Source organism: Barbus barbus (assembly GCF_936440315.1).
Source record: "Barbus barbus genome assembly, chromosome: 3".
Classification (NCBI taxonomy): domain Eukaryota; kingdom Metazoa; phylum Chordata; class Actinopteri; order Cypriniformes; family Cyprinidae; genus Barbus; species Barbus barbus.
The window spans coordinates 34,799,523-34,812,992 of record NC_136731.1 but is presented as its reverse complement, the minus strand read 5'-3'; the positions used below and the strand labels follow the sequence as shown (position 1 = coordinate 34,812,992).

The 13,470-nt window shown below is 35.1% G+C and overlaps 1 protein-coding gene across 1 annotated transcript in view; it reads left to right on the top strand.

Moving 5' to 3' along the window:
• The window catches only part of LOC306852105 (voltage-dependent T-type calcium channel subunit alpha-1I-like), a gene marked incomplete at its 5' end in the record, with an annotated part of 134,928 nt that overhangs the window by 111,101 nt on the left and 10,357 nt on the right, over positions 1-13,470 (top strand). The window contains 3 exons of the mRNA XM_079388748.1: positions 2,969-3,047; positions 3,268-3,389; positions 6,440-6,811. Of these exons, the coding sequence (XP_079244874.1) occupies positions 2,969-3,047; positions 3,268-3,389; positions 6,440-6,811 (573 nt within the window). The remainder of the gene's footprint in view (positions 1-2,968; positions 3,048-3,267; positions 3,390-6,439; positions 6,812-13,470) is intronic.

The following is a 13,470-nucleotide window of genomic DNA, read 5'->3' as shown; positions in this document are numbered from 1 at the left end:
GAGATGTACCTGTACACTACTGTTCAAAAGTCTGGGCTCTGTAAGATTTTTTTTTTTTTAAAGAAGCAACGAGGCTGTATATTTTTTAATTCAAAAATTGTGTAATATTATTATAATTTAAAATAACACTCTTCTAATTCAATATATATTTTTAATGTAATTTATTCCTTTGATGCAAAGCTGTATTTTCAGCATCATCACTCTAGTCTTCAGCGTCACGTGATCTTTCAGAAATCATTCTAATATGCTGATTTGATGCTCAAGAAACATTTATTAGTATCAGTATTGAAAACAGTTGATCTGTGATCCTTTTTTTTCAGGAATCTTTGAACAGAAAGTTAAAAAGAACAGTATTTTTGAACGTATTTGACAAAAGTCATTTTTGATCAGTTCAATGTTTCCTTGCTGGATAGTATTGATAATGTATTGATAATGACAATAACAGAGTTTTTAGACATAGTACCGTGTATTCTTTGGAACACCTTGAAGGACCTATGGTACATGAAAATAGTAATCATTCAGTACCACAATATATCAACAGTGTGATACTTTGAAAATTAGTGAGGTGTGTGGGGGGGGGGGGGGGTATATGTGTTAAAAAATTATATACTATAATAACAAATAAATACAAATACAGCTCATTATATACACTATAAACACTTTAAAAGAGACAGACATGTAGATATTTGTGAAAGATGTTTTCTCTGTTTTGGGATGATCATTTTTAAATCATACCCTATTTATTGCATCAAAATTTGTTAATACTGTACTATAGTTAGGGATGGATAATTTTATCAGTTGTTTATTATTCATGCTGCAACAATATATTACTGTTAGAGTTTTTATTAATAACCATTGCTATATAGCTGATAACTTTGTCTGGTGCTCTTATGAATGTTTATAACATGGCTTCTGAAAATTTTAACTACTATACTGAATGACATTATAGCATAGACTTCTTCATGGCTAGTGTTTGCGTATTTCATTTCATTATGTAACCTACTTGATCTGTGTACTAGTGTTAAATACTGTTTGTGACAGCGTTGATAATGTTTCTGACAGATAATATCATAATATTTTTGCATTTCCCTTACCGAATGTGGTATCCTGTCAGCAATAACATGTCCTCCATGGGCTTTTTTGATTACTGTCAGTTTGAGTGCTGGCGATGCAGTGTTGTCAGATATTTCTATTAAAAACGAAAAATAAACCGAAATTATTTCAAACCTTTGCAAATAAAATAAGATAAGATATCGCTTACTCTAAACTATAACTTCCTACTTTATTAACTTTCTAAAGCGTCAAATTAAGTGGAAAAGACAAGTCCAAAAATGCTTATAATAGCTGGATCTGGCAACACGGAGGCTGTGCCCGCGTCCTCACTCACTACTTTCTCAATGAGGCTAAAGAGACTCGTTTACTTAGTCAGCATCTTGCAACGATCATTTTTAAACCACGGACGCTGAAATTCTTGCAAACTGTCTAAACAGAATTATACATGTCATGCAGACATTCATATGTGGAGTTTAACAGCAAATTAAACCTGGAGACCATCACTGTACTATAGTACTCTGTAAGCTGCCTAACTATTTTTTTGTGCATCATATGCTTGTGAAACACTTCCAATACTACATTTTTGACCATCATAGGCTCATTCTAGATTTGCCAGAGATGCTTACTTTAGGAACAAAAAGAATGAAGCAGTTTTGCAGCTTTTATACACAGCCTGGTTCTGTTAAGTCATAACATCTTGAAACCAGAATGTCTTTGTCATTTTGTAGCATTGGTTTGTAGGTTTGATAGGCCATTACTTAGCATTAAATGGTAATAAAGCTCAGCTGTTGTTTTATCATACCCGCTGGCACGCTGCATAAAATGACACAACCAACCGCATCTGTGTAACTATACAAATTACATTAATGCTATCTAAGCTGATTGTTTTATTCACCATTTTGCACGTTTATAGCTCCCTCACACTGTTTTCTTAATTACCAGCACTTTAGACTAGCTGTTAGCGCCTGTGCCATATTCTTTGTCACCTTCGGTTTTATCTCATCTCATTGTTTTGTTTTGAGATGCCTGTGCTGTAGTAGACACACCCTGAGCTCCCAAAAACATGTTGTTGACAGGCTAGTGTGCTAGCGTTAGCTCTGGCCATATGAGGACACAGTTCATTTGCTCCATTAAGAGGGTTATTCTGGTTCCATCCATCATTTATGAGCTTTTTGTTAAATCATAAATTTGTTCTGCTTCATTTAGCTGCAGGGGAACAGGTACAGACTGGGTCTACTGAGAGACTCAAATTGCAGGGGCAGAGACATTAAAATGTACATTACATTGCTTTTTGTTATTGTTACGTCTGTTCCAGTCATTTCTTCCATCTGTATTCAAGCTCAGGGTAATGTTTTAGCTTAGAAACACTGCAAAAATATTTTTTCTTAATCATTTTACCCCTTTCTTTTTTAGAGAAAAATGTAAAAACATTGTTATAACATGAAATATGTATGCCAGAAGTAAAACTGCATAAAATTGAGATTTTTTTTCTTCTTGTTGGAAGCATAAATATAGTTTTAGTTAGAAAATTTTGTAAGGTTTAAACATAAAACGAGGGGTAATATATTTTTTATTAAGGAACTGTGGGGTTAATGTGAGGGTAAAGGTGTTTTACTTGGAATTGTGATCCATCTTCTTTAAACTATAGAAAAGAAAAGAAAATGAATTTTGAACTGAATACAGGGCATCCCCATATAAAGATTTAAGATTTGAGAGATTTAGTCCAAAACATTTTTCCCACTAGCTTTAACTCAATCCAGATTGTGGTACAGCTATTGGCTTTTAATTGTTATTTGTATGGATAAAACCGTCTGCTAAAAGATTCAGTGTAAATGTAGCACGGCATGCTTGCCTGTATTTTGTGTCAAGGATGAGTGCATGTGTGCTGGTCTCAGTCTTGATTGGTGTCTTTCAGGTGGGGAACCTTGGCCTCCTCTTCATGCTGCTGTTCTTCATTTATGCTGCACTGGGGGTGGAATTGTTTGGAGAGCTGGGTAAACGCATACTACTCATCTTTTACTCCTTTTGATGCTTATTTTCATTCCAAGCCCTTTTCTCTCTCTACCCCACTGGTTTCTATCTGTTCAATTCTTCTGAATTCAAAGCTGAATTTGGCATGGCTGCATAGGTACCATTGAGACAAAACTTTTAGGTGATAACAAACATTCACAAAACATAGTATTCAACAATACAAGCTCTGTCTGTTCCCTGCAGTGTGCAACGAGGACTACCCATGTGAGGGCATGAGTCGGCACGCCACCTTTGAGAACTTCGGCATGGCGTTCCTCACCCTCTTCCAGGTCTCCACTGGTGACAACTGGAACGGCATAATGAAGGTAAAACAGAATAGAAATCCATAGTACTACAAGCGTGACTTTGTTATAAAAAGACATGGGGACAGTTAGTAACCTGAAGGTTTTTAAATTTGACAGAAATAACAGCAATATTTGAAATATTATTACAATTTAAAATGACTGTTTTCTATTTTAATATATTTTAAAGTGTAATTTATTCCTATGATGGCAAAGCTGATTTTTCAACATCATTACTCCAGTCTTCAGAGTCACATGATCCTTCAGAAATCATTCTGATATACTGATTGTACTGATTTCTTATCAATGTTGAAAACAGTTGTGCTGCTTAATATTTTTGTGTAAACCATGGTACATTTTTCAGAATTCTTTGAAGAATTGTAAATAAAAAAACAGCCTTTGTTTGAAATTTTAAAAAGTTACATTATAAATGTTTTTACTGTCACTTTTAATCATTTTAATGTGTCGTTGCTTAATAAAAGTATACATTTACATTAAATAAATAAATAACAAAATCTTACTGAAGCCATAACTTTTTAATGATGAACAGAAATGGAGAATACTTATCTAATGAATATTAATTATTAATTTTTGACCATCATATGCTTATGCTTATTCTTATGTTTATAAGCTGAACAGTCATTCTTGCTGGCCGTTTCAAGAGCTCAAATGAGCTGACATATTTAATTTGATATCTTCATCCCTACATCTGCCACTGTTGTTCCTGGGATTTTGTAGATTAGTGGATAAATGCATGGATCAGCAATTCCAAACCAAATATGATTTAGATTCAAATATGAGGAGTTCAAGACCATAATAAACAGAGCCATAATTGCATTAGACTTATACTGCACCAGCAACAGAATACATTTCTTTGCATTTTAGTTTATTATTCCACCGTAAAAAAAGACAAGAGAACATTGCTGTTGTCGCTTTCTGGCACTGAAGAGAACAGAAGCGACTGCTCAGCAAAATATTAAAAATAACATATTCCAATGATGTACTGTATCTGCAGTCATTATAGCACAAGTGAAAACTTGCTTTTTTCTGTATTAGATATAACACTGCTATTTCATAAAGTGATGCGAACAAAATCAGCCCTGGCAAAAGCTGCGGGTTGCAGCTTTTGCCCATCGTAAGGTGCCCATCGTAAGTGATTGGTACCCATTTAAGCACATATTCAACAGAGGAAGTTGACAACTAGACACTTGAGAAATATTCACAAGCAAAATGCTTATGATTTCTGATGTTTCACCGCAGTAAAGAGACCAGGATAGGTTGCCATGAGGAGTCCTTTGAGGTAGCGGCTTATAAATCTACAACGTTACAGTCTTTTCTCACCATTTTTCTGAACTTTTCTTGATCCCTCCTTTTGCTTTATATGGTATTTCATCATAGCCTCTTTCATCATTGTTTCTCTCATCCTCTTGTGTCATTCTCATCTCTAATACACTTGTCCTTGAGGAATAAGTTCTTATCAGCCTGTGTAAAGACAACCTGCCGCGTTTCATCTCCTCTCCCTCCAACCTGCCGTTTATATGAGAGGTATATATGATAGAGAAACTACCAGCTCAGCATATTCAGTGCAGTAGTAAAACGCAGCTGAATAAATGAGAACACATTGGTGCGATATCGATGCGTAACGCCCCGCTCACACCAGAAGGTGTGTTTGATGGAGGGTGACATGTTCTCCCCATTAGGCACACACACACACACACACAATGAGTTTTATGGTTGACGGAGGCTTGCAGTAGTTTCCTGGCAGCTAAAGCACCATAATCAGAGCTGTAAATTACAACCTGAGTTCTTATATACCTGCAGAGAAGCCACCGCCTCCCTGAACCCCAACCGCACGCATGAGTGGCCAAGAATTACTGCCAGAGCCTGCACCCATCTGCTTCTCACTCACAGCAGCTTTGGAGGGGGAAAAAAGAGAGCGTTTATGTTATATCAAAATAAATCAGAATGAAATTGGCATTCTGGGATTTGTTCCTATAGTTCATGCTAATCAAACTGCAGATGATCTCTAGGAAGTCGAGGCCATGGAAAATGGTTTTATCATTTAATGGCTAGTGTTTGATTGATGTAATTCATATTATTTTCAGAAATGGGTGTCAAGCCTTCAGTGCACAACCACATTGCTGTTAAAAAACTGTTTTTTAAACAAGTAAATTCTTGAGTTTGACACTTGAGAGACACTGTAAGAATGTAATTATGTAATTAAAATGGTATTAAAAAATAAAAAAGGTAATTGCGACTTGCGACTGTCACAATTTTTTTATATCTATATATATATAAAAATGAGAATTGTAAGATTTATCAATTTGCAATTGCAAGAAATTACCTTTTTTATCCCATGGTGGAACCAAGCTTACATAGATTATTGTATTGTATTATATTGTATATTATATTTGTTTTAAGAGAATATGTGAATTGAATTGAATAAGTTTTTCTTACTCCATTCGAGCATAAACATTTTAAGTTAAAAACCACTTGTTAGGCTTATGATTTTAAAAAGAAGAAAAAATAACTATAAGTAAATGTGTCTTATTTTAAAGTTGTTGTTTTTTTTCTTCTGGGGAAAAAAAAAAAACAACAACAAAGAGGCCGGTTAAGAAACCAGCTTATTACAGTGTAGTTTATCAAGTGTAATGTCTCATAATTGGATACCAAGTTTTCAGCACACAACCAAATTGCTGTTAAATAACATTTCCAAAAATATATATATATATATTATTGACCTATCAGACATGATGCAAAAATGATTTAATCAGTATTTTTTCTTGCTTTCCAGTATATAATGTAATAAATTGTTTCTGTTAAAATCATCGTAAAATAGCATTTTAAGGATGTTTAGCTATTTTTACTTGAAAATAACACAAAAAATCTGATTACAGAAATGCTGATCACTGCAGTCCACCTATTATACTCCATCAATGAAAACAGATCTAAATGAAGTGTGATCAAGTATTGTAATTCTATATACCTGATGTGTCCAGTCAAATGAATTGAACATAACTAACTATGGTAGAAGTTCAAATATCTTTATCGTAACTCTTTCTTCACTCATGTAGGACACTCTTCGAGAATGCCCGCCAGGCGAATACACCTGTAATCCCAGCCTACAATTCATCTCTCCGATGTACTTTGTGAGCTTTGTGCTCACGGCCCAGTTTGTTCTCATCAATGTGGTCGTGGCAGTGCTGATGAAACACCTGGACGACTCCAACAAAGAAGCCCAGGAGGAGGCAGAGATGGATGCGGAGATTGAACTGGAGCTGGCCCAGGGAACGCTCTGCTGCATCGGAGGGGGGTCTGTAGTGGAGAGGAGCAGTGCTGGGCATCAGGGGGGTGGACCCAGCTCTACTGTTCCACCTCACTCCCCAAACACACTCCTAGGGGTCCACGAGCCCAACAGCGCCAGGAAACTCTACTCACCAGCCCAGGTATGACACACACAGTGATGGCAGGGGATGGATGGATGGATGGATGGATGGATGGATGGATGGATGGATGGATGGATGGATGGACTGATAAACAGATTATTGGTGGAGAAATGCATTCATGAATATTATGATTCGGTTAGATGGTAGTTAAGAGATTGGGTTATTGAGCATTGGATTAATGAATTTATGATTTGGTTTAAAGTAAGAAAGGATAGATTGTCACTGTGTTGATAAATGGATGACTAATGGATGATGGATACATTGTAGATATGCATGGATAGATTGTAGATGGAGGAATTTAGTGATTGAGAAAAGGTTTGACTGAATGGATGGCCACATTAATGATGGATACTGTAGATGTGATTGATGATTGGAGTGATAATGGGATAGATAGATAGATAGATAGATAGATTGACTGATTGTTAATGGAGGAATGAATTGGTGAATATGTGATTTGGTTGCATGTATTCATGTGTGAATGGCTGTAGCAAGGAGTCACATTAATGGTATATCCATTATCACAATTTGGTTATATTTATGCTGTAAATTCAATCCCAAAATATGAATGGGGTCTACTTTTTATTTATATACATTTAATAGGGGTGCTTTTAATGCAAAAAATGTCTCCAAGATCTGCTTTTGAAGAAATATCGTAATATCGGGCTACAGTGCACATTATATCAGCTGCAGTTATGGCGCCGCCGTATCAAGAGTAGAGTAACTCTCACGGGACACTGCACTTATTCGCAATCACAAAAGTATATTATTTGTTTTAAAGCCTTGCCGGTTAAACGTTTCATTCACACGCTGGTCTGAAGTGTGCTTTTTCTGAGCCCGTACACCTGAAGCGCGCGCACACTAAAAAGCATGTCTAATAGCGCCTGATTACTCAACTAAGTTATCTTTTGCACTAATACAGTCAAAACACACAAGGTTTACATATAGACTCAGTTGGGTATGTCTAAAATGAAAGTAAACAGTTGAGAGAAAAATGGATGCGTGCCTGTTAGATGCGTGCAGGTCTTAAAGGGACAGGACACTAAACATGCTGTCGACTGTCATTAAAGGGATAGTTCACCCTAAAATTTAATTTCTGTCATTATTTACTCACTCACATGTTGTCCCAAACCTGTATTAATTGTGCTGAACACAAAAGAAGATATTTTGAAGAACGTGGGTAACCAAACAGTTGCTGGTCCACATTGACTTTGATAGTGGGAAAAAAAAAATACTATGGAAGTCACTGTGGACCAGCAACTATTTGGTATTCCATGTTCTTCAAAATAGCCTTTATATTCAGCAGAAGAAAGAAACTAATTTTGAGTGAGTAAATGATTGTATAAATATAAAACACTACGACAGAATCGACAGACAGATGACAGAATTTGTATTCATTAATGTTAAAACAACAAAACACAAAGAGAAAAAATAACTCGCTACTCTTAGTCTTGACTGAAAAAAAATAAAACAGTTGCTTTAATAGGAATCAATCTATATAGTGTTTTATTTTTATATTTGTTCATTCAATTTCTTGAATGCTCCTGCTAGGCCTATTGTACCTGAAAATAAAGCACTGTTTGTTTTACTTGTATATTATGTGTATTTGTAATGTGTGTCCTTGTTCTTATTTTTAAAAACAAAGATAAAATAATGACAAATATTTTTATCTTCGCCCACTTTGGCCTAAATATCCACCATTCCTTTTCATATTTTGTAACTTTGAAAGGCTTTGTCTTTATAATATGGAAATTATTTTGGCTGCACTCCTCAGACAAAATAGTAAAACCAACATGACAAAGAATCGTGATAAAATTGTGATATTTAAAAAAAAAAATCGTGATATGATATTTTTGCCATATCACCCACCCCTAATAAGACCTAATTTGTAACCTAATTTGATTTCACAGTTTTACTATTTTGAATGTATTTTACTGTATACGGACCAAGTAAACACAGCCTTGGTGAGCACAAGAGACTAACATTTTGATAAACTTGCTTTAAAAAATATTAATTTCACCTGCCATGTAGAAAATTCTCTTTGACATGCACAAACTGAATATAACGAACACATTCACAACCCTATATGGATGGATGATTTCTGAAAATGTTGTACTCGTGTGTGTGTGTGTGTGTGTGTGTGTGTGTGTGTGTAGTGTCTGTAGTGTTTTGTACATATCATTTTCTTCATGCATGGAAAAATGTAAGTGCCCTTTGCTCATGAAGTTAGAGTACGATTTGGGTCTGCTAAAAAGGGCAAAAGAGGCATAATAAGGGGGAAGGAGAATCCACAGAATGAGACGTTTTCATTATAGATCCTCGGGACTGGCCCCAGCTTGGGTCCTGTCGCCATGGCAACACATTGTGTCAGTCTGCAATGCTCTCTTAGACATGTAAACACGCTAAACTACAATTTATCACCTTTTGTAATTAAGTAAAGGATCAAATGATTAACTGCTGAACCGGATCCACCAGGAAAGAAAAGTTCCACACATGCATGACTGAATTGCTAAAAACAGAATACTGACAAATGTTGTGGTGCACTCGCACAGACACACACACACACACGCATGCACGCTGTGATGACTCACTGTCAGGCAGCTATTGTGGAGCTATAATTGTCTTTACCTGTCCATTTTTAGCTTCTGCAGCAGATTATGTAACTGCCGAGAGAAGAGGAAAAGAGAGGAGGAGGACAGAGAGAGAAAGGAACGGAATGTTAATTGAAGGGTTGAATTCATTGCAGTGTTAAGCGCACGGTTTCAGTAGTGAACCTGGGTTTGTTTATGTACCTAATTGTCAGCGTTTGTGCATGCTCATGCATTCAGGTGTATACTGCCTTTACATGTCATAACATAGCAACATTTCACACTCTGAAGAAAAGAGTTCAGGCTGTTGTTGCATTATTTTTATTTTATACAAATTGTTTTTCTTTTCTTCTTTTTTTTAACAAATGGTCAGTCAACACAAACTCAGCACACCTGAGAAATAGATAGGTGTGTAGGAAAAACAATCCAACAACGATGTGGAATCCATTCAATAAAAATGATCCCGCACACTATCAGTCCATGCTAAATATAGAAATTTATTACAAAAAACAGCGACGTTTCAGTCCACTGACCTTCATCAAGCTCATGTATACTATTACAGACAAGACATTAAAAACAGTCACCACCAATGAATGTAATCGACACCACATGTGGACCAATCACCAGTTCATACATCATGACTAACAAGGACTCAAATATCCAATAAAAAGTCATTTTCAATATTACCAATAAACCATGTTCCCTTTTTCTTATAAACAAATCTCATTATGTTTGTAAAGTCACATTGTCAGACAATAAATATCTAAACAAAGTTGCAATATCATCTCTTCATAATCAAGCAGACCCTCAAATACAATATAATAAAAACACCCTACAACATTACATTAAATAACGGTGTTGTTATTAACTTTGGATATATCTAGTTTGTATACTAACATTGCTCATGAAAATGGACTGAATGTGTACCGTCTTGCGGAACATGATGAGACTTCTGTTCCACCTTCTGACTTTTTAGTCGAGATGGCCTCTTATGTTCTAAAATACAATTATTTTGACAAGGACTTTTTCCTTCAAGTGAATGGCATAATTTGGCGATGGGTTCGATTTTTGCCCCGAATTATGCAAACTTATTCATGGGTTATTTTGAGCACCGCTATGTTTATAATTGTGATGCAATCCATTTTATTCTCGCATAATGAAATGGTATAGATATATCGATGATATTTTTTGCATTATTTTGGGAGACTTGGAGGAGGCTCATGAGTTTGTGACTGTTTTAAATACTTTTGTAGAGGAATTGGAATTTTCCCTTGAAGTGAGCCCCCTAAAAGTTCATTTTTTGGATATGTGGGTGCTTAAGCACGAAGGAAAGCTGATAACCACTTTCTATACCAAAGAAACTGATCGTAGCATGCTTTTATTATCTACGAGTTCCCATCCATCCTCTTTGAAAAGGGGTTTACTCAAGAGTCAGTTCTACAGATTAAGAAGGATTTGCCATTCAGATTCTGATTTTATTGAAAAGTCGTAGATTATGAAAAATACATTTTTGAACAGAGGGTATCCCACAAAATGGGTTAATGGGTTACATGTGCTTCAACCCAAGTTGTGTATCTTATTCGATGTCCATGTGGTTTGTGTTATGTGGGAAACACATCTCGACAATTAAAACAGAGGATCAGTGAACATAAGATCTCCATTAGTCGCCATGATGAATCATGATGTGTCCTCCCTAAGTTTTTTGGGGATCGAAAAGGTGTCGGTTCCACCATGTGGCGGTGATATTGAAACTCTTTTATTAAGACGTGAATTGTTTTGGATTGTGACTTTGCAAATCTTATCACCCTTTGGGTTAAATGATGAAGCATTATTTAATGTAATGTTGTAGGGTGTTTTTATTATATTATATTGTATTTGAGTGTCTGCTTGATTATGAAGAGATGATATTGCAACTTTTAGATATTTATTGTCTGACAATGTGACTTTACAAACATAATGAGATTTGTTTATAAGAAAAAGGGAAAATGGTTTATTGGTAATATTGAAAATGACTTTTTATTGGATATTTGAGTCCTTGTTAGTCATGATGTATGAACTGGTGATTGGTCCACATGTGGTGTCGATTACATTCATTGGTGGTGACTGTTTTTAAATGTCTTGTCTGTAATAGTATACATAAGCTTGATGAAGGTCAGTGGACTGAAACGTCGCTGTTTTTTGTAATACATTTCTATATTTAGCATGGACTGATAGTGTGCGGGATCATTTTTATTAACAAATGGTCAGTGAAAGGAAAATGCTTAACCTTCAGAAAACCTTAATATATGTGACCCTGGACCAGAAAACCAGTCAAAAGGGTCAATTTTTTTAAATTAAGGTTTATACATCATCTGAAAGCTGAAAAAATCAGCTTTCCATTGATGTACCATGACTTGATTTGTTAGGATTGTACAATATTTTGCTGTGATACAACTATTTAAAAATCTGGAATCTGAGGGTGCAAAACAATCTAAATATTGAGAAAATTGCCTTTAAAGTTGTCCAAATGAAATTCATAGCAATGCATATTACTAATCAAAAATTAAGTTTTGACATATTTCCTGTAGAAAATTTCATTGAACATGATCTTTACTTAATATCCTAATGATTTTTGACATAAAAGAATAATCGATAATTTACTGTTGGCTTTTGCTACAAATATGCCCATGCTACTTATAACTGGTTTTGTGGGCCAGGGTCACATATGAACTGTTTTATTTTCTAATAATTTTATGAGGTTTGCCATGTTAGTAATTTTAATGTAATAGAATAAATTAAATTAAATTAAATTAAGAAATATACAGACAGACATATCACTTTGTATAGAAATATATAAAAATATTTATTTTTCATATAGAGACTAGCTAGCTAAATATTATTATTAAAGTAAAATTTTATTTTAATTTAATTTATAAAAAAGTAAATAAATTTGGTTTGCAGTTTAAAAGGATGAGCTGGTAAATGGAGCTAAAATCGATAAAAACGTAGAAAATGGAATTAAATTGTTTACTTGTCTTACCACCATTTTACTTTATTCATTTATTTATTTTACTGACATTTTATTTCTAGACAGTTTTAAGAAATGTAACTTTTTTTGTAACGAGCAGATATTATATTACATTTAAAATGTGGAAAATGGCTAAATATATATGTTTTTGGCATATAGTTAATTTAAAAAAGTATAAAAATGAATTGAATAGCAAGAGAGGATAGATAAAACTAGCTGTCATGTCCAACATATTCTCAGAGAAAGGAGGGTTTGGGTGCTTGATGCTTGATGAATAACGGTATTGGACACCATATGGGTGTACCATATCAGTCCAGATAGCTGTTAGCTTTGATAGCTTTGAAGCTTTTGGTAATCTTTCAAGCAAATTCTTCCACATATTCTCCTTAGAAGTTTAGTCTAGTGAATGGAGTCAAATAAGTCTCCAAAACTCTCAAAAGACTTTTCGATACCCTAATGTCTCATGTCTTCAGCTGTCGCAGTGTGGGCATGTGCTGAAACTAGCCCCAGTGCTGGTATTAGTTTATTTGAAGATCCAAAAAGACAGATGTCCCATACCTGTTCTGGGTCTCGGCTCGATAGTGACAAACACAAAGGCACAAAGGAGCACACAAACACCACAGACTAGACAGCAGCGGCTTTCCAAGCAGTGAGCTCAGTCCTTATCACCACCTGCAGGTTTGGGGCTGAGAGATGGAGAGGAGGAGACAAAGACACAGAGACAGGAAATAGGTATGCATGACAGTCAGCAGAACAGGAATTGGAAAAACTAGTTTGACTTCAAGCAGAAGCCATGTCAGCAGACTGAAAGCATTTCATCTCCTCAGAGAGAGAGCTGAACGGAAGAAGTTTAGAGACACGAGGAATGCAAATGTATCATTAATGAGCCTAATTTTTGCTTAAGTTTTGTATTCACAGATGGTCAGCAGGAGATTTCACAAATGAATTCTGCTGTTTTTATATTGGGTGTTAGGATGGATATATACATACACGCATATATCCATGAACCTGCCTACAAAAGCCATAATATGTTCACTAAACTTGAACTTCTTGTAATCATATTTTAT